At 46.2% G+C, this 22,892-nt stretch overlaps 1 protein-coding gene across 2 annotated transcripts in view; it reads left to right on the top strand.

Moving 5' to 3' along the window:
• Window positions 1-9,439: 9,439 nt before the first annotated feature.
• The window catches only part of MMP24 (matrix metallopeptidase 24), a 336,545-nt gene continuing 323,092 nt past the window's right edge, over window positions 9,440-22,892 (top strand). The window contains exon 1 of one of the 2 annotated variants that reach the window (XM_063960117.1): window positions 9,440-9,939. In XM_063960117.1, coding sequence (XP_063816187.1) covers window positions 9,820-9,939 — 120 coding nt within the window. In that variant the 5' untranslated portion in view covers window positions 9,440-9,819. The remainder of the gene's footprint in view (window positions 9,940-22,892) is intronic. The other variant, XM_063960118.1, reaches the window with a different exon arrangement.

Here is a 22,892-nt window from a genome sequence, read left to right as displayed (position 1 = left end):
AATTCTGTGTACCACAAAAAAAAAAGTTCTTGTTTAAGTCTATCCACCTAGTGTGCCTTCAAATATGTCTTTCTGCTGGTGTCTACTATTTACCATCTTTGTACATCACAAACTAGTACGCACATATCAACAATTATTGTAGACAATATTATTTACAGATTAGCTACAGGAAAAAATAGTTTTTACAGCCTAAGGAGTTTGACCCTGCATAATATCTCTTGTGGCACCATTTGATCTCAACATCGATATTGTATTAGAACTAGCTCTAACGCTAGAACATATTGGACCACTGCTAGAGTGGCAACAAGACATTTTAATGCCCTGGTGAAAATGAGCCCCAGTGGCCTCCCATCCCATCTTGATATTCGTGACTTGGTGCCATTCTTCACCTTACCAGAATATGCACAGGTAGCACACCAAGCAATGCTGGAATGTTGTGCTGCCGTATGTTTTGCTGCCATCCTCTTCATATGTGAGGATCTTCTGACAGGTAAATTGGTTTCTGCCAGCACAGAAATGCTTATCTCCCTGGAGATACTGTCTGTCCATGGCAAGAGGACACTGTGCAGCATGTGCCAATTGTTTAACGGTAACCTGTAGTGTCACAGCCTGAAGTTGCCAGTTAGAAACCATGGGGTCTATTTACTAAGCCTTGGAGAGAGATAAAGTGGAGAAAGATAAATTACCTTCCAAGCAGCTCTTATCTGCCAGGAAACAAGCTGTGTTAGGAAAATGACAGGAGCTGGTTGGTTGGCTTGAACTTCATCTCACTCTACTTAATCTTTCTCTAAGGCTAAATAAAAAGACCCCCACGTGTGTTCAAACCTGAGCAGTAGAAGTGATCAGGGTAGCAGTGCCACAGCATTTCCCATTAAGAGGGTGTAGGATTAGATCTCTTTCACAGACACACATTACTGTAAAAGGCACTTTAAATAGTATGATTAACCGGCTAACCCATGCAGTGATCATCAGTCAGGAGTAACTCACAGAATCCAGAGCAAGATACCCAATTAATACCAGAGTCCATCTTCCTGACAATCAGGGGCGGATCCAGAAGAAAATGATAGGGGGGCACCATGGAAGGGGCAAGTACATTTGCGTGCGGCTTCGGTGCATGGTGCAGTGTGCAGGGGGCAGCGTTTGAGGGGCAGGGGGCAGCGTGTGAGGGTCAAGGTGCAGGGGGCAGTGTGTGAGGTGCTGGGTACAGGGGGCAGTGTGTGAGGGGCAGGGGGCAGCATAATAATGCCCACAGTAGTAGCACCCCGTAATACACATAATGCCCACCACAGTAGCGCTTCTTATACAATAACCACAGTTGTAGCGCTCATTATGCAATATCCACTGTACTGGTAGTGCCCCTTATATAGACCCCATAGTAGTGGTGCCCCTTATGCAATGCCCGTATTGCCCCCAGTAGTAATGTTGCCTGTAGTAATACCCCCAGTCATTTAGTGCCCTAGTAGTTATGCCCCCAGTGGTAATGCGCCTGCAGTTATGACCCCAGTAGTTTACCCCCCCCTTTAGTTTAGCCTCCAAGTGGTAATGCCCCCAGTAGTTTGCCTGCTTGTAGTTTAGCCACCAGTAGTAATGCCCCCCTGTAGTTTGCCCCATTGTAGTTTAGCCCCTGTAGTTATGCCCCCCTTGTAGTTTAGCCCCCATTAGTAATGCCTCCAGTAGTTTGGCCCCTGTAGTTATACGCCAGTAGTTTGGCCCCTGTAGTTATGCCCCCAGTAGTTTGGCCTCCCTGTAATTTAGCCCCCAAGTAGTAATGCCCCTGTAGTTACGCCACCAGTAGTAATGCCCCTGTAGTTACGCCGCCAGTAGTAATGCCCTCCTGTAGTATGCCCCCAGTAGTTAGCCCTTTGTAGTTTGTCCCCTTGTAGCTTACCCCCAGTAGTTTGCCCCCTTGTAGTTGGCCCCCAGTAATAATGCCCCCAGTCATAATGTCTCCCAGTAGTTTGCCCCCAGTAGATGCCCCCCAGTAATAATGTCCCCCAGTAGTTTGCCCCCAGTAGATGTCCCCCAGTAATAATGTCCCCCCCCAGTAGTTTGCCCCCAGTAGATGCCCCCCAGTAAAAATGTCCCCCAGTAGCTTCCCCCAGTAGTAATGCCCCAATAGATGACCTCCCCAGTAGTAATGCCCCCAGTAGATGGCCCCCAGTAATAATGCCCCCAGTAGTTTGCCCCCAGTAGTAATGCCCCCCCAGCAGTAATGCCCCTTGTTGATGCCCCCCAGTAGTAATGTCCCCCTGTAATTTGCCCCCAGTAGATGCCCCCGCTGCACTAAGGAAGATAAAAAACTTCATACTTACCGAGCCCCGTTCCCGCTTCCAGACTTCCTCCTGGCGTCCTCTCCTCAGCACTATGAGAGAGACGTCATGACTGACGTCTCTCCCATAGCGCGCGCCGCACAGTGACAGCGCCGAAAGCCGGAGCTCAGTACTGAGCTCCTGCCTCCGGCTGCCGCTGTGCAGGGAGACGGGCGTCCGCTTGTAAAACAATCTCAGCGTGCGCCTGTCATCTCCCTGTGCGGCGGGGACGGACGGAGGGAGGACTGCCACAAATGACAGGGAGGGTACGGGCCCGAGTGCCCCCCCCCCCCCCGGATCCGCCACTGCGGACAATTACTCCATTGTCAGCATTGCTGCTGGGGCTCAGTTGCACAGTGTGGACATGACCCAGTGCTCTTTCCTGTGTACTAATGAGTCTCCAGAACACTCACAAAAAGTTATATCCCACAGTTCTATTCTTAGCTTCTCTTCTTGGCTCCTCTTCTCTCGGCTCATGGACGACCTGTTGCATGTCCCACAATGTAAGGAAGAGGAGGCGGAAAGATATGCACATATCATCCACTGTCCCTCACTCTGAGCAGGTGGGTACCAGGCTATGGTCTGCCATTGCACAAGGACATCTGCTGCACTGTTCTTTCTATGGCCGTGGACACTACATAAAATAACACTCAGATGCTCACACTCAAAGTAACATTTTTGGCAGCTATATCTGCCAAAAGAGTGGAATGTCTATAGCCTTGATAGTATAAGGAACCAGTTCTAAGATGGGTTAGAGAAGCCATTTCAGAGGCCGATACGAGGACAGGCTGTGAGGTGCAATAGATATTGGAGCTGATTCAGAGGAGCATGTTTCAGCACCACTGATGTGACTTTGTACGTGAACATTAGGCATCTGAGTAACCCTCAGGTGCAAGTGCAAGCACAGAAACGCCCACTTTCGGTATCTCTGCATGCTGTAACACCATCAGTGATTCTAGACATGCCACCATCGGTTCACCATCAACACCTGCACCAGCCCTATGTAAAGGTGTAGTTTCTCTGTCTGAGTATGATATAACTTCTTATATTTGCCCAGTCCTCACTTCTGTTGCTTCTTTCCAAAGAGAAGATGTCCAGCCTGTCTTCCCAGATCATCTGCAACATCCCAGAGGCCTACAGGTGAGAGAGGGTGGAGCCAGATTAGTGGCCAACTACACCAGCACCACACCCTCCACACATCCCACAGGCTCACAAGGGCTTTCAATAGAATATGGAAGCAACTACAAATATTACTACACAGTACAAATATTTTTTTTGCAGGTTAAATCTGTGTATTAAATCACTTATTTAGTATCTTTGGGGGATTTATACATAGTTCAGGGCAAGTAAACAACATATGAGGCAAATGTCAATAAAGATGAAACTCTATAGCCAAGATAAATGCTAAGCCTGTTCAATCGCATCTCTGTTCAGTTCTTGGAGCACCAGGGTATCATTTTCATTACAGAAAGGGAACAAAATGAGTGGTCTGTAAACCTACAGTTGATAAATGCAGGGTCCAATGGAAATAAAAATTGAATTTCAGCTTTTTCACTTCATTTTGAAGGAGGATGAAATTCAAAGCTTATGATTTAGAAGTGTTCATCTAATTTCCTGAGAAATGGTTTCTGCCTGAAGTATGACTTTTTTCTCACAAACGTTTATACAAGACATAAGAAAATTCTGTGAAGCATTTTACTTTGAAGTCCAAAACCTTTACACAATTCTGCTCTACTGTCCTCCTCAATATGTAGACATTTATACATGTACACCTTTTTATACGTGATAGGGGTGCGTGATGATGCATCATGGGAAAGTACCCCAAGTGCCACAGTGGGCATGCATAGCAGTTCTTGTTTTGTATTTTGTGCTGTAAAGACAAATGTAACGCACTCTGAAGGTGCATGCACACGGTGAGATTTGAACTGCCAATATGGACTATATAGTCAATATCAGTAGAAAACATAGTACATATTGCACCGTGTGTATACACCTTGCAATGCCAATGCACACTCCTGCGGGGCTGGTGTCGCAAAAAAAATAAAAATAAAATAGACTGTGCAGAGAGGTAAATTTTGACTAGAAAGTGTACAATCTAGTTTCTAATATAGTCAAAATTGTATATAGCCAAAATTGCACCGTGTGTATAGTCAATATCGGTGATTCTGGGCTCTGGGGAGTTCAAGGGAAATCGCAAAGACAAAATCGGCCTTTAGGCAGAATCGCACCGTGTGTATGCACCTTGAGGAAAAGTGCTAGATAAATGACATTATTATTATTATAATCCTTGGGTTCCAGACTGTGCACTAATTATACATTATAGATATGTTACATTATACTGCACAGGACTATGGTGTATTTTCTACAGTGCATTCCTGTTATTAATCTGGTACATTATCATTCATGCACTAGCAGTATTTACTATATATATATATATATATATATATATATATATACTAGGTGATTCATCGCGCCCTACGGGCGCTCTTCACACCGTCGTAAGGGGCTATGCCCCCTTAACCCTTGCACACCCTTGTGGCGTGCAATATTTTTATTATATGGAGTATTACATCCAATCATAATTGTGTGAGTGGTTAAATATTACACGGACAAAGGGTGTGCAATGGTTAAGGGGTCGAAGCCCTTTGCAACGGCGTGAACAGCGCACACAGAGCCTGGTGAATCACCTAGTAGGTGCTGTGGTTGGGGGAGTGGCAGGTGCGGGGAAGATGTGGATGGGACCGGAAGGTGGCATGGCTGTGTGTTGTATGTTTTTGGAACTTTGTATATGGTATTGTAGTGTGTGGAAGTTGGGGGGGGGGGGGGGGTGGACATGAGTTGGCATGTTATTGCATGTGTGGGGGGGAGGGCTCCATTGTGGGCATATGGTTGTGTTATTGTGTTGTCAGAATGCATTGGCTGTATAGAGAGGGTGGCGGGTGTAGTAGGGGTTGTGTGGTGGTGTGCAGAATTGTGGAGGGTCTGGAAGGTTATGTAGGTGTTGCAGTGTAATTGCAGTTAGTAATTGCAGTAAGTGGTTGTGTGTGTGTGTGTGTGTGTGTGTGTGTGTGTGTAAGTAAAAAGTGTTGGGTAGTGATGTATGTTGTTAGCGTAGTACACCCAGCTTCCCCATCACGTCGGCGCAGACAGGGGCAACATAGAGGTCTGCAAAGGCCCCCAACATGTGTTGGTTTACAGGTGTGCTGGGGTCACACAGTGATGGAAACAGGGGGGCTACAGTGAAGGTTCCAGCCCTCCGCACTACCCCAGCAGAAAGTGTATAATACAGGGGACTCCGTCCCACACTGTTTCGGGAGTGGGCATCACCACAACGTCCGAACCCTGCGCACGTCCACAGTAGCGTCAGCAGCAGCTGCCTGGGTGGGGATGACAGGGCTGATGGCGGCAGGTGTAAAAAAAAACCTCTCCCATCGCAGCACTCCACCATGGCAAGAAGGAAAAAGGCACACAAGAATAGATGGCCACCACCCCCCCACCCCCATAACATGAGCCATCCCACTCCCCCAATATCAGTCATCTCCTCCCCTTTATAAGGCATGCCCCTCCCTCCCTTCGCCCATAATATCAGGCATTCCGTTATGTCGTCGTCGTCCCCATAACAGCCTTCCTTCCCAGGTGGGGAAGGGGGGAGGGACGCGCTGCGCTGCCTCGTATATAAACCACATAGATTATTGTGTGGATGATGGTGTTGGGGGCTGCGGGTGGATGGGGAGGGTGTTGGGTGTAGGTTGCAGTGGGTGTTGCTGGAGTGGCAACAGGAGTGTCTTGCACAGGCAGACAGGTGCGGGTGACGGGCCTGGTGAAGGGCAGAGGGAGCTGGCGTGCTAGTGAGGGAGGCTGGTGAGAGAGTGTGTACAGTGGTAGTGGGGAGGGGGGGAGCGGTGTGTGCAGCCTGTCGGGCGGTGGAAAACCGGTGCAGGTAAGGGGGCTGGTGAAGGGCAGAGGTAGCTGGACTGGTAGTGAGGGAGGATGGCGGCCAGGTGTCGGGCAGCTCCGTGCGAGAGTGTGTGCAGCGGTAGTGGGGAGGGGGGAAGCGGTGTGTGCGGCCCTATTGCGCACAGGAAGACAGGTGCGGGTGACGGGGCTGGGAGTGAGGGAGGCTGGCGGTGTGCTGTCGGGCGCCTCCGTGACAGTGTGTGCAGCGGTAGTGGGGAGCGGTGTGTGATTAGCCGTAAGTGTGTGGCTCCTATATACAGCAGATAGGCTGATGGTATTGGGGGCGGGGGGTGGATGGGGAGGGTGGATTGTGGTGGGTGAAAGCATTCCACTTCCCCCCCTTCCAGCACAATAACAGGCATTAATTGAACTCCCCCCCCCCCAACAATATAAGCCTTACTCCCAAGGTGTGGTAAGGGGGTCCGCTACAAGTGGTTGGGGGTGAGGGTGCAGGGGTGGATTAGTGCTGGGTGATGGTGGAGTGTCAGATGGTGGGTGCAGGCACAGCGATGCGGGAGGCGCAGGTAGCAGGCAGAGCGCTGCGGGTGACGGAGGTGCCGCTGGCTTGGTTGTGAGGGAGGGTTACGCTGCGGCGTGTGGCGCCTCCGTCAGGCAGTGTGAGCGCTCTGTGCGGTGTTGTACGGCACCTCCGTGAGCTGTGGGTGAGGGGGCTGCTGAAGGGCGGTGGAAGTGAGGGAGCCTGGCTGTCACTGTGCGGAGTGCTCCGGCTCCGTAAGTGCAGTGTGTGCAGTTGTGCGGCCGTGAGTGTATTTTGCGGTGGTGGGTCCTGTACGGCACCTCCGTGAGGTGTGGGTTACGGGGCTGCTGAAGGGAGGTGGAAGTGAAGGAGGCTGGCTGTGCGGTGTGGTCCATAAGTCCGGTGTGTGTAGCAATGTGTGCGGCCGTGACTGTATATCAACGGCGTGGCTGCAGTGTAACAGATGGTAGGGGGGGGGGGGGGGGGGCTAGCACCGGACTTGTTAGCGGGTGTGTGTGTTGCCGTGGTGGGTGTTTGCAGGGGAGGGGTAGAGTGGGGTGAGGGTGTGTAGGTCTCCTTGCTTACCTGGCAGTGTGGGCCGTCAGTGAGAATGGTGTGTCTGCCTGGTGGTCCCTTCTGCTATGGTGTGTCATGTGGTGTGCTGACACAGACAGGGCAGGGTCTGTGACTCCACCCAGCGTTAGAAGTGCAGCCACAGAGCCACAGGGCTAATATATAGGAGATATATATATATTTATTTATTACCAGTTATTTATATAGCGCACACATATTCTGCAGCACTTTACAGAGAATATTTGGCCATTCATATAAGTCCCTACCCCAGTGGGGCTTACAATCTATATTCCCTACCACATGTACACGCACACACATTCTCTCTAGGGTTAATTTTGTTGGGATCCAATTAACCTACCAGTATATTTTTGGATTGTGGGAGGAAACCGGAGTACCCGGAGGAAACCCACGCAAGCATGGGTAGAAGATACAAACTCAAATTAGGGCCATGGTGGGAACTGGAACCATGGCCTCAGTGCTGTGAGGCAGTAATGCTAACCATTACACCATCCGTACTGCCCAAATATATATATATATTAGTCAAGGGGACCACACCATGCACTATCTAATGGTTAGCCAAGCCTCTGCGGTAACTGGCCACACCACCAAGAATGGGCCTCTACCACTGCACTTCACTGCTGGAGCCCTGGATACCGGATCTCATCACCTGAAAGGTAAGTATACCTGAATTGCTACCTACCAAAGCTATATATCCCATCGAAATGATGCAATGTATAGTGATAAGTAACAATTATTTTTTTGTTTTGTACATGAATAGATCCCATTGTCTGTCTCAAACGCAGCAGTGTCTTTGTGCATACACTCTGTGTAACGCAGACGCCTTAGGACTTTTTAGTAATTTTCACACATGTGCAGTTGCAAGAACAATTGCTCAATTACGTGAACATCGGCTTTGCATACGCCTCTGAATCAGGCCCACATTGTGCAGAGACAGTATGAGGCACTGGCGTATCTATAATGGGTGCAGTGTGTGCAGTGCACACGGCCCCTGGGCCCACACTGCACACACTGCACCCATTTCTTCTATACTTACCATTCCGGTGACTGTGTGTGGGCCCCCTCCTCTCCCGTAGCAGTCACCGCCGCTGCTAGCGCAGTGAGCTGTAGAGACTCTGGCACAGTGCCAGAGTCTACAGTGCATGTGCAGGACTCTGGAAAAATGGCGCAGCGGCCATTTTTCGGAGACCTGCGTATGCGCTGTAGACTCTGGCACTGTGCCAGAGTCTCAGCGCTGAGAGCGCTAGCAGCGACAGCTACAGGAGAGGGGGGGGGGGGGGGGGCACACACGGAGTCTGCACACGGGTCCCCTCCTCTCTAGAAATGCCGCTGGTATGAGGGTAAAAACGTAAAATGACATTATAACAGTGTCAGACCCTATGTATAGTAATATGTGCTGTATGACTTTACTTAGGACAAAGAGCTGCATACAGTCTCCACTTTCCCCCAATTCTAGCCATCTGTCCCACATACAGAATAGATGTAGCTGTTTATTCGGTATTTGCGCCAGGAGGTCGACACTTACACGGGTGTAATGCTACTGGCATGTTTACAGTTAGAACACCTGCACCGTTAAAATGCTCTAAGTAGCTTTATACCCGCGTCAGGATCTCGGCACCAGCATGGTCGTGTCAAGATACTTACTGTAGACATAGCGAGTGTCGACCTACCGTCTTATTTATTTTATTCTTTTTCAAAAACTAAATGGAACTGAAGAACAGAGGAAAATATTTTCCTTTACTTGTATGTCCCCCATAGGACACACATGTGCTAGACATTTTCCTTTTACCAAATGTCATACCATAAAGAAGCTCTCTCCTCTTTCCCAGTTCTAGTATAAAAGATGTTCCAAATGAAACACATCTCACAGATACAGTAGCTAGAGAAGTGTCCAAAACAGTAAAAATACCAGCGTGTACCTATATGTGTGCCGGTGATAAGGTGGGGGGTAATATATACAGACCTATAGGAATAGAGAGGATAACTAGAGAGATGAATGAGTGGCACAGCAACATAACAACACTAGTGAGGGCTGAGCGTCCTCAGCATCAGCATCCACAGCATCCTCCCCGCATCCTCCTGCGGCCCGGCCCCTCTCTGCCATTGGCCGGCACCGTGTGACTCCTCTGCTCGCTGCGCCTGTTACTAAGGCAGCATCTCTTCCCCCTGCCCGCTACTATGAGGAGAAGCCGCCGCCGTGTGATGTGAGAGCAGCTGCGCCGAGGTCAGCCCGCCGCCCCTCCCCGACTCCCCGTTCTTGTCCCGGGGATGGGCGCCTCACCTGCCCGCACAGCGCGGCCCTGGCTACCCGCTCTGCTGCTCCTCAGCCCGGCTGTAATGCTGCCTCCAAAATAGCCCGCTCCCGCCGCCAGCAGCAGCAGCCCCGCACTGGCGGGGGGCCCCACACTGGTACCTTCGGGTGTGTATGTGACGGCGTCATCCCCATGTAGCTGCTGCAGCTCTCCCCCACCCAGAGCCACCGTGATGGCTGAGACTGGCGTCCAGAGACGGAAACCGAAGCTGCTGGGATTTTGTATCAAGACCTGCTTCTTGCAGTTTTTTGTGGTTTCGGTGTTTGGGGAAGAGAAGACCTTCATTGTGGAGGTAGGTCAGGCGGAGTGTCTGTGCATCCTGCCCTGCCTCCTCTCTGCGCCTACACATACAGTATATACAGTGCATTGTGCTGCTGCTGCTGCTGCTGTGATAGGGGCAGCCGGGGCTAGCACACACCAGCACACTGCATTGTGGGGGGCTGCATGTACATGTTGTGGGCACATAACATGGTCATCCTGACAGGCATGACACCAGGCTGCTTTGCATGCATTAGCTTTGGACATGCATATTATTAATATACACTGTACATCAGGCTATGCTCGGTATGTGTGTCTATGCTGTATACATCACATATTGTTATCCTTGGGATATGTATACATGTAATGCATATATCACCAATTGCTATGCTTGGTATACTGTATTTATATATGTATAATACATACACCACCAATTACTGTGCTTGGTATATATGTGTATAGATAGATCTCAATATGTGTATATATAATACATGTTTTGTCTCCAGTGCTCAGCCGGCCTGCTGCGTGTGTTATACAGTACACTCTGTATTTTTTCTCTAGCTACATAGAGAATGATTGGCTAAGCATTTCTAGAGTGTATTGTGTGTGTACTGTATATAGGGCACCTTATACTTTTGCGTAGAGCAGGAATATAGTTAACTATGCAAATATTGTGCATCTCTGGCCTATAGAGCTTGAAGTTAATGGCGTGTAGGCAGCAGATATGAAACCATAACACAAAAACAAACCTCCAGTAAAAAAATTTAAAATAACATTTTATTCAACATTTTTTTTTACCAGTTAATGTGTTATGTAGTATACAGTATATTTGTTACATCAATATAGCATAACCTAATAGAGGTTTGGGGTGTTTCAAGAGAACAGAGTATTACATTCAATTTGTATATATTTTTTATTAAATTGATAAACATTATTGTAACCAGAGAGTGTTGATAGTGCAGGACGTTAGTGAAAAGTAAACACATGAATCAGTTATATTGTAGGAGCCTGGCAACCCACATATTATTACCGTTAGTCAAAACAGCACAGGAGTGTTTTCTATAGAATGGGTGAATTACTATGATACATTAACAAATGGTCTGACACCAGATCTACTGTATATTTTCTATTGTGATTATTGCAGTTCCTAGTCTAATACAATGTACTGTAAAATAACACAGTTAATGTGTTATGTAGTATACAGTATATTTGTTACATCAATATAGCATAACCTAATAGAGGTTTGGGGTGTTTCAAGAGAACAGAGTATTACATTCAATTTGTATATATTTTTTATTAAATTGATAAACATTATTGTAACCAGAGAGTGTTGATAGTGCAGGACGTTAGTGAAAAGTAAACACATGAATCAGTTATATTGTAGGAGCCTGGCAACCCACATATTATTACCGTTAGTCAAAACAGCACAGGAGTGTTTTCTATAGAATGGGTGAATTACTATGATACATTAACAAATGGTCTGACACCAGATCTACTGTATATTTTCTATTGTGATTATTGCAGTTCCTAGTCTAATACAATGTACTGTAAAATAACACATAGATAGCTAGTTAATGTTACTTAGTGTAGCATGTGTATGTGCACATGCACTAGTAATATTTAAGTCATCTTTGGTCAAACCACTATCTCTATGACATACAGTCATATTTGGAAAAATAAAATTGCATGAACTGGATCCCATGTAGTTTCATCCAGAGTCATATTTTTCTTAATTAAACAAGGGATAGAGATTGGTCTGTATTTGTGTCCTTCTAGAACCCACTTATATTTTGGAAGGCTTAATCTTTTTAGAGTAATAACAAATATTGGAGTAATTTCAGGGCAGATTGCAGTTTAAAAAACTGCATGATAGACCTATGGAATTCAGAGGCAGGTTTTCCAAAAATAGATATTTCAACAGACGATGTATAAATAGATAGGAGCAGGACCAAGAAAGGAGGAGGTGATCCGATTGGCTGGGGCCAGCAATAGTCATACATCAGCGTCCTTTGTTGCTAGACAAGCATTCTGTGTTGGTGGAGAGATCTGTTCTAACAAGTCATTGTTATTAGGCAATATACATTTCATCTTCTCAAACTGTTTAACATGTCCTTATAATAAAATGTAAAAAATGGTAATAATGTTAAAATGTATTTAAGTATTTATCAAATTTGTACAGAAATGGAGATTATATCACACATTTTCATTTTGTTTATAAATTGTGTTTTTAATTCTTCTTAAAACATTTTTTACAAAGTCTGTGTGTGTGTATATATATGCATTTTTTTAATATAAAACCATAGATAATAATAAAATGGTGCAAAAATAATGATATATCATATTTCTTGATGCATGAGGAAATAATTTTGTAATAAAGTATCTCTATAATAGTGATTTTTAGTATCATTCTGTTGCCTATAGACTAGAAATGAGACCAAAAGAAGGAGCTGATACTGTGTACCCTGGTGTACCACCGCAAGCTAATACTGTGTACCCCAGAGTACCACCGCAAGCTAATACTGTGTACCCTGGTGTACCACCACAAGCTGATACTGTGTACCCCGGTGTACCACTGCAAGCTAATACTGTGTACCCCAGAGTACCACCACAAGCTGATACTGTGTATCCCGGTGTACCACCACAAGCTGATACTGTGTACCTGGTGTACCACCACAAGCTAATACTTTGTACCCCAGAGTACCACCACAAGCTGATACTGTGTATCCCGGTGTACCACCACAAGCTGATACTGTGTACCCCGGTGTACCACCACAAGCTGATACTGTGTACCCCAGAGTACCACCACAAACTGATACTGTGTATCCCAGATTACCACCACAAGCTGATACAGTGTACCCCATAGTACCACCACAAGCTGATACTGTGTACCACGGTGTACCACTGCAAGCTGATCCTGTGTACCACGGTGTACCACTGCAAAAAATAAAAAATAAAGCGCTGGAAATAATTATTAATCTGCAACTTTAACTGTTTGAAATATAATGTCAGTATATGAATGATACCTTATTTCTGTAGCTAGTGGCTTGATTTAAAACATGCATATAAAATTACAGTATGACACTTTTTAATGTGTGTTCTGAACACAGAGGTGGGGATGGAATATGGAGAAATGAAATATGTAGCTGTGACTAATATATAAACCACCACCAGTGGCTAGAAAGGTTTTGAAGGGGGACAATAAAGGACGAATAGCCACATATCTTTGTGAATAAATCAGGGCCATAACTAGGGGTGTGTGAACAGTGCTTTCATCTAGGGCACAGGGTCATGGGGGTATCACCATTGTTGCCCCACAGCACTTGCATATGGCATGCTGGGTGCCTGAAATTGCCTCCTGCAGCCAGTAGCACTTCAGCAGAGCCACCTGGAGCATCTGAGGGTGGCTTCGGACAGTGCTCTAATTCCTAGAGCCAGTGGCCCGCCCCTTATTTGTGACATCATTGATTTAGGGATCAGGGGCGGCACAGAGCCCTGTTTCGGCCATGAAATAAAGACTTCTATCATGGAGTTGTGTCAGATCCAGTGGAGGGGGTGATAAGTGCAACTGCAGTCTCCCTAGACCCAGTGCAGCTCAGCACACAGCAGGAAGTGCTGGGCTGGGAAGCGGGGACGGCTGACAGATAAGAAGGGTGTCGTGCACTTGGACCCGGCCCCCCGCCGTGCCCCTCTAAGAAGTCTGGACCCAGATAATTATTACCCGTTCCTCCCCACTCTTGATGCCACTCTAAACTTATACTGTATAGGCAGCGCCCTGACCGCATGGTGGTGCCCTGCTTGAACAGCCTGCTCTCTTCTGTGCCCAATTTCCACTGGTGGTGCCCTGCCTGTAGTTCACTCTACAGTGAACACTAGGTAGGGAGGAGATGAAAATTAGAAAAGACTAATTTTAAACATAATAAGAGGTGCTACCATGCTGAGGCTTCTAGTACCATATAGAAAAAAAGAAAAGCACTAAGAATACTGATTGTCAAAATAATTTTGATAAACTCTTACAATTATCATGGTGGTTATTTTGCCAGTATTCGTATTTGTACTGCTAAGAGTGTGCACCTGCATTTTTCTTTTTCCTTAAGGGGATGTAGATTTTAAGCTCTATTGGCTCAGGGTTTGATATGAATGACTCTCTGTAAAGCCCCGCCTATATAAATAACTATTATTCATTTTAATAAATAATAAATATATATTACAGTGCCTTAACATGTAATACATTCAAAATGTGAACAAAATGATGGTCATCAGTTACTGCCTCACAGCATTGGTGCTATGAGTTCATTCCCGGCTAGGGCTCTATCTGTGTGGAGTTTGTATGCTTTCCCCATGTTTGTGGGTTACTTCCAGGTGCTTTGGTTTTACTCCACACTTCAAATATACTGGATTATTTAAAGTAATTGGCTAGAAGGTTCGGCAGCATCAGAGAGTACCTGTCTGAAATAGGCATTAGATGAAAAGATGTGAGCCAATATTGTACTGTAACTAAAAGATATCAGTATTATGGATGTCATAATGAGATACAGAATTTTCTGTTTTGTTCATTCTTGCCCAGTGTATTAAATGGAGAGGTCATGCTTATTATTTACTTATTTGCCACATTTGCACCTAGGCCATTATAATGCAACATCATCGATGGGTGTAATATGGGAGTGGCATTATATGTTGACAGTCATACTGTATACATTCAGTGATGAAATGTTAACAATAGATTGTTGACATATCGTCTCTTGTGGCCCAGCGGCAACTTACTTATTCCAGACAGCTGCAGTGACGTCTTCCAGGTCCAGGCAGTCATGTGATCGTCACTTCCAGGTTAGACCTCCAATTCTCCGGTGTTCCGTATCAGATTTAGGCATGAAGGGCTCACCAGGGAATGTACTGATAGTGGCCCAAGCTTAAAGGGTGTGGCCAGCCACCAGAGAGGGCGTGGCCAGCCACCAGATAGGGTGTGGTCAGTCACCAGAGAGGGTGTGTCAGCCACCAGAGAGGGACTTCACCAACCATTGGAGAAGACATGCAAAGAACAGGACCCCAGTCCACAGCCTAACCCAATTGTCGACATTTTGACAATGTTGACATTTCACCTATTGCCATTTTGACAATGTCAACTTGTTGCCTGTCAACATTTTAACAATGCTGACATCACAACTGTCGGAAATGTGGTGTCGACATTACAAATGTTGATAAGGTCATTGACGACATTATAACTACATCCCATGTATTATGGTTTGGAAGTTTGAGATAAAAGCAAGCAGGTGTAACACTTCTTTATTAAATCTTTCCCTTTAAAGGGGATTTTTCACCTACTGTGTTGGGTAGTAAAAACTCCTTCAGCAATAGAATTTATGTTTATGTTCTTGCTCTTGTTTGTTCGGAGCAGCACTGCAGACCCAGCCTGCTCTGATCTCCTTCTGTAATGCTGAGTGTATCAAAGGAACTGCCACTTGGCTAGAAGTTACAGCAATCTGCTGATAGATTGGCTGTAGCACAAAATCAGTCTGGGACTGGCAATGAATAGCCACTAGCCGTTTGTCGGCCACTGTTCTCTGGCATTCACAGATCCTTAGAAAAGTCAGCAGTGGTCCTTGCTGATAGTAACTATTTGGATCCTGTTGCTGGAGCAAATGGCTGATGGTGCCTGCATGAGCCTTATTTATTTCTTAAGGTATGAGAGTGAGACGACACTTGGACCATATTTATTACATGTTCCATTGTCCAATCAGTGTTTTTACTACATGTAAGAATTAATAATGTCTTATTTAAAGTATAGTGAGAACTGAGAACCTTAATTCATCCTCCATACAAAACAAATGTCACCAAAAAGAGCCTTTTGCAGCTCTTAAATCTTATTTCAATTATCTCAAACCTGAAAACAAACTATATGTGGAATTAATATAAGGAACACCCCGGCCTCCCATCAAAACATGCAAAGTTTTCATCCACGTACACGATACCACCAACTTGACGGACATATCTGTGTGTGATTCAAAACTGTCTAATGTGCTCACATATGTAAAAACACGTAATTTGTCATTTTTGGCACTTTTGCAAGAGACCTCCACTTAGAGGAGCACTGCTACACAGGGATGGGGTAAAGAGTCAGGAGTTTATTTTAAAGGTGTTTTTACTAGATTTTAAGGGGGGCATTTATCAAAGCTTGGATAAAGATACAATTGTGAGATATAAAGTACCAAACAAGCAACCAACTAACTGTTCAAACACAGGCTGTAAACTCTAAAGGGGGGTACTCACGGAGCGATATTCTAAGCAATCTTACTAGATTGCTTAGAATTTCAGCATTATCGCTCCGTGTGTACCCTCTACAGCGATAGCGATGCGCAGCTCCGCGCATCGCTATCGCTGCTGCTAGATTGGCCTGCATGCAGGCCAATCTAGCGGGTCGCTCACTTCACCCGCTCGGTGAAGTGAGCGGCCCCCCCGCACACTCAGCACACGTCGCGCTGTGCTGAGCGGCGGGAGAGATGTGTGCTGAGCGGTTCGCTCAGCACACATCTCTCCTGCATCGGCCCGTCTATATGGGCCTTAACGCAGAAGCTGATTGCTAGACTTTATCTCTCACAATTTGATCTGTCTTTGAGCTTTGATAAATACAGTTCATCCGGAAAGTATTCACAGCACTTCACTTTTTCCACATTTTGTTATGTTACAGCCTTATTCCAAAATGAAATAAATTAATTTTTTCCCTCAAAATTCCACACACAATACCTCATAATGACCACGTGAAAAAAGTTTTTTGAGATTTTTGCAAATTTTTATAAAAATAAAAAACTAAGAAATCACATGTATTATTATTATTTTTTATTATCCTTTATATGGCGCCACAAGGGTTCCGCAGCGCCCAATTACAGAGTACATAAACAAATAATCAAACAGGAATGTACATAAGTATTCATAGCTTTTGCTCAATACTTTGTTGATGCACCTTTGGCAGCAATTCCAGCCTCAAGTCTTTTTTAATATGATCCCACAAGCTTGGCACACCTATCTTTGGCCATTCCTCTTTGCAGTACCTCTCAAGCTCCATCAGGTTGGATGGGAAGCGTCTGTGCACAGCCATTTCCAGATCTCTCCAGAGATGTTCAAGTCTTGGACATTCACAGAGTTGTCCTGAAGCCACTCCTTTGATATCTTGGCTGTGTGCTTAGGGTCCTTGTCCTGCTGAAAGGTGTGAATACTTTTCGGATGCACTGTAATCCCCTTAGAAATTATATTCTAAATTCTGTTAAATCCACCCATCCAGAAAACCACAATTTACAAATATTCTGTCTTAAAACCCCCCATACCTGTACATATGATTCTGATTTGGGCGCAAAATAAAAAAAGCAAGTACAGTAACTTTGCACCATGCTGCACTGCAGGTGGGCCAGATATAAAATGTGCAGAGACGGCGCGTTCTAGCTCAAATATAATTTGCAGTGTAAAAATAAAGCATTTGTGGGCTACATGCAGAAGCAGCCAGTATTTACCCTGCATGAAAATAACAAAAATAAATGTATTTGCACCCCTTGCATTGGAACATGGTTTATCCTGGTGCAAAGTTGCATTGTTTTGCTTTGCACCCATGCTCCCAGACAGAGGCGTATCTAGGGTAGGGCGAGTGGGGCACGTGCCCTGGGCGCCTTGGCAGGCCCAGGAAAGGGGGGCGCCGTTGGCGGCCAGGGCATCATGCCCCACTCGCCCCCGTCACGCCGAAAGCCGAAATGTGAGGGGAGGAGAGCGCACCGTCTCTCCCTCCCCTCACCGCCGCTGAAAGCCCTAGCAGTACTGCCAGCAGCGCTGCTGTGTCCGGCCTCCGGCAGCGTTAGCCAATCAGAGCTTGCGGACCGGCTCCTGATTGGCTGCCGGTCCGCGAGCTCTGATTGGCTAGCGATCCGGCGCCACACAACCGCCGGAGACCTGTCCTGGAGCGGTGAGGGGAAGGAGAGGCGCTCTCCTCCCCTCACATAGAACAAGCGGCGCCGGTGACTCGGTAAGTGACCAGGGGAGAGGAGGGGGGGGGGGCAGAGAGAGAGCACAGTGGGGCATGTAACTGGCACAGTGGGGCATGTATCTGGCACAGTGAGGTATGTAACTGGCACAGTGGGGCATGTATCTGGCACAGTAGGGCATGTATCCGGCACTGTGGGGCAATGTAACTGGCACTGTGGGGCATGTATCCGGCACTGTGGGGCATTGTATCTGGCACTGGGGGGCAATGTAACTGGCACTGTGGGGCATTGTATCTGGCACTGTGGGGCAATGCAACTGGCACTGTGGGGCATTGTATCTGGCACTGTGGGGCAATGTAACTGGCACTGTGGGGCATGTATCCGACACTGTGGGGCATTGTATCTGGCACTGGGGAGCAATGCAATTGGCACTGTGGAGCATGTATCCGGCACTGTGGGGCATTGTATCTGGCAATGTGGGGCAATGTAACTGGTACTGTGGGGCATGTATCTGGCACTGTGGGGCATTGTATCTGGCACTGTGGGGCAATGTAACTGGCACTGTGGGGCATGTATCCGGCACTGTGGGGCATTGTATCTGGCACTGGGGGGCAATGTAACTGGCACTGTGGGGCAAAGTAACTGGCACTGTGGTCCATTTTCAGTGGCCACACCCCTTCTGGGGGGGCGCCATTTTACATCTTGACCTGGGCTCCAAAAACCCTAGCTACGCCTCTGCTTCCAGAGCCCCATTGTCCTCTTTACCACTGTCCTGATTTTACCAGCAGCAAGCATGTGATTCAATATCGACCATCAAATTTCTACTCAGACCATATCGATTCAATCATGTAACCATATCTTCTACAGCAGTCAGGGAAAGTTCACTAGTAATCACATGAAAATCAAGCGGTATCTTTTTTTTCGTTCTGGAGATAAAATTTCCAAACATTAATAAGATAACATCACCAATCAATAATGACATCAGCCTGTGCTTTCTCCATCATCAAATTGTAACATAATTTACCAGAAGAAATGACTGTTGACTAATGGACTAGATACATTTAATGCAAACATTATACGGCCTCTGTGGATTTGCCTGGTAATACTCATTACAATATAATTAAAACTTTACTTTTGCTATAGTCTTTTCAAACATTTGGGGTTACTCACAAAGTAAAACAGTGCAAATGTACTGAAACCCATAGCAGCCAATTATTACTAATATTGATACCTGTACATTTAGAGCCTAATTCAGACCTGATTGCTCGCTAGCTATTTTTTGCACTGCTGCGATCAGATAGTCGCCGCCTATAGGGGAGTGTATTTTTGCTTTGCAAGTGTGCGAATGCATGTGCAGCCGAGCACTACAAAAAAGTTTTGTGCAGTTTCAGAGTTGCCCAGAACTTACTCAGCCGCTGCGATCACTTCAGCCTGTCAGGTCCCGGAATTGACGTCAGACACCCGCCCTGCAAATGCTTGGACACGCCCGCCTTTTTCCAAACACTCCCAGAAAACGGTCAGTTGCCACCCATAAACGCCTTCTTCCTGTCAATCTCCTTGCGATCGGCTGTGAGAATGGATTCTTCGTAAAATCCATCGCACAGCAATGTTCCGCTTTGCATCCGTACAACGCACCTGCGCATTCGCAGTTCTGACCTGATCGCAGCGCAGCAAAAAAAAATCTAGCGTGCGATCAGGTCTGAATGATCCCCTTAGTTTACATTAAGCAGTGTAAGTTTGATTGGTTGCTGGGTTCTACTGCACATTTTTATCAACTCACAAGAACAAGGGCCCTCATTCCGAGTTGATCGGTCGCAAGGCGAATTTAGCAGAGTTACACACGCTAAGCCGCCGCCTACTGGGAGTGAATCTTAGCTTCTTAAAATTGCGACCGATGTATTCGCAATAATGCGATTACTAACTACTTAGCAGTTTCAGAGTAGCTCCAGACTTACTCTGCCTGTGCGATCATTTCAGTGCTTGTCGTTCCTGGTTGACGTCACAAACACACCCAGCGTTCGCCCAGGCACTCCCACCGTTTCTCCGGCCACTCCTGCGTTTTTTCCGGAAACGGTAGCGTTTTCAGCCACACGCCCCTGAAACGCCGTGTTTCCGCCCAGTAACACCCATTTCCTGTCAATCACATTACGATCGCCGGAGCGAAGAAAAAGCCGTGAGTAAAAATACTTTCTTCATAGTAAAGTTACTTGGCGCAGTCGCAGTGCGAACATTGCGCATGCGTACTAAGCGGATTTTCACTGCGATGCGATGAAAAATACCGAGCGAACAACTCGGAATGAGGGCCAAGAGTTTTTTTCCTTTTTCCTTTATTTTAAAGGTTTAGTGCAATCAATTACCCAGTATGCAAAGTACTCAACAAGGTCCTAATGTGTAGCGGGTGAAGTCTTTTGGTCTTTGCCAAATAATAAAACAAGGGGTCTTTTTCATTGGAAGATGACTTCTTAGAGACAATGGTCTGATCAGTTAGAGACCTGTGATCAACCTGAGAACATCCCTGAGTCAGCAAGCTGATATCTGCTCATATAGTACCTCTGGAAGGTGTAATCAGGAATAAAGATTAAAATTGTGACTACTTGTAAGCCTCTGAGACTCTAAAAGAGATCCAGGCACTTTAACTGGAGACCGTTAGACACAACCCACAGCAAATTTTAACTGCCTCATATAAAAAAGTAAACAATCACTTGATGTACATGGTAATGTATATGTATGTAATATTCAGTATTTATATATATATATATATATTTATTCAAACAGACAGTACAGGGGAAAAATCAAACAATGTGTTCTCTATACAACTAAGGACTTGAATCAGAGGTGGACGCAGCCTAGTGCTGTGTGCGGATGGGTTAGTTATGCAATAGTGTTTGGGATATGTGTAAAGAGCATTATGTGTGCCATTGTGTGTGTATAAGGGCATTAATAATGTGCGACACATGTGTAAGGGACATTATGTGTATAAAGGCAATAATAAAGGTTGGAATAATGTGTAAGGTGCATTATCTTTATAAGGACATTAATAATATGTGTAACATGTGTGAGGGACATTACTGTGTAGTATTAGGTGTATAAAGACATTACTAATGTATGGCATTATGTGTATAAGGTGCTCTGCTGTGTGGCATAACGTATAGAAAGGGCACTACTGTGTGGTCTAATGTGAATAAAGAGCAATATGGTGTGGTGTATTGTGAATAAGGAGCAATATGGTGTGGTGTAATGTGAATAAGGAGCAATATGGTGGGGTGTAATGTGAATAAGGAGCAATATGGAGTGGTGTAATGTGAATAAGGAGCAATTTAGTGTGATGTAATGTGAATAAGGGGCACTACTGTGAGGAATAACGTATATAAGGTAAAGAGGTACTTCTGTGTGATATAACATGAAGAAGGGACACTATTGCATGATATAATGTGAATAAAGTTGCACTACTGTGTGGCATAATTTGAATTGGAGGTACTATTGTGTGGCCATGCCCCTTCGCAGCAAGAACATGCCCCATTTTGGGCTGCGCACCAAATGTGCGCACTGTTCCTATTTAAAATATAGGGGGTAGGAGCACCAAAATGAGGACTGCTATGGGTGAGGGGTGATGGTGCTGGGACAGTGGTGCAGGGTCAGAGAAGGAACTAGCAGCGGTGCTAGGGGGCACCAGCCAAAATCTTGCCTAGGGCATCATATTGGTTAGGGCCAGCTCAGCATATTACCATATTATATTGTGGTGATAAACCTTGTGTAGCTAAGCTGATCTAGTATTTTTACATAGTATAATATTATCAATTACAGCTATGTCCTACTCAGCGACTGTCTATACCCACATCTCCTCTCGGTCGTTACTGTTTATCTCTTCCAATGGCTGCCTGCCTCTAGAAGTATGATTACTACTCCTTTGCTTCCTTACATTTCAGCTGTATTGTGTACTGAGAATTGTGGTGTTTAGTGGCGGAACTACCATTGGTGTTGCAGGTGCAGGGGGGCTCGCTGATAGATCATGGAGTCGGGAGGGCGTTTGTGATTTACACTGAAATTGTCCGAGTGCTGGGCTGGCTGAATACTCCCGGCAGGCTGTTAGTGATAGATAGCTGCCAGCTGCCTGAACTTGCCTGTGCGCAGTGCCTACAGTATGATTTTAAGTACACTAGTACAACTACTTGTACCATCCGCATGCTATAATTGGGCTGGGGACAGACTGGGAGCATACACTGACTGGAGGTAGCACAATTAGCGGGGGCCTGTCTGCTACAATTGGTGGGTGGGGCACACTGAGGATTGTTTAAGGAAACAGGTCCCCAAATCAGTGTCTTGCTTAGGGCCCCATGAGGTCTAAATCCACCTCTGGGCGCAGGTGCATATGCAGCTGTGTTTTTGGATGCAGCTAATTATGCAGCCGCTGGGACTTGTACAGTAACGCGCACTGATGGCATCTCTGATCCGCCACTTGCATACAAAAGCCCAATATTGGTTGCAAATTGGTCCTCTGGTCAACCCTATTGTCCCTGATTGTCTGGCTGAGATCCCTCTCCTCCTTCCCCGAAATGATTGTGATATGTCTGTGTTTGACTCCCCACCCCCCGTTACCTCTCACAAATGCTCCCTGACTGTTAATCAGGGTCTGGCTGGCCAGGGGGGCAGGGTGCCATCTGCCCCCCGGGCCAGTGCAATTTAAGTGTTCCAGGGCCATTATTGCATTGCATTCCCTGTAAAAAGCTGGGCCACTTGCTTGAGTCTGCCCCCCAGGCTTAAAGTTGCCAGCCAGCCCCTGCTATTAATCTATGTACACATTTGTATTGCAACAGCCGTTGCAAGACCGTCTGGACTCATGCGCATTGCGACTCAGATGGATGTGCAGCATTACAATAATCGCTCAACTACACAAATATGTGCATTGTGTACACTTTGCATCCACCTCTGAATCAGACCCTACAGTAAGGGAGTGATAGATAATAACGAGAGCAGTCGGAGACTCAGCGCCCCGGAAGGGCAGACAGAAAGGATCAGAGCTGCTGAC

Source organism: Pseudophryne corroboree, chromosome 3 (genome assembly GCF_028390025.1).
Source record: "Pseudophryne corroboree isolate aPseCor3 chromosome 3, aPseCor3.hap2, whole genome shotgun sequence".
Lineage (NCBI taxonomy): Eukaryota > Metazoa > Chordata > Amphibia > Anura > Myobatrachidae > Pseudophryne > Pseudophryne corroboree.
The sequence above is the reverse complement of the archived record's forward strand: the minus strand, read 5'-3'. Positions and strand labels throughout refer to the sequence as shown.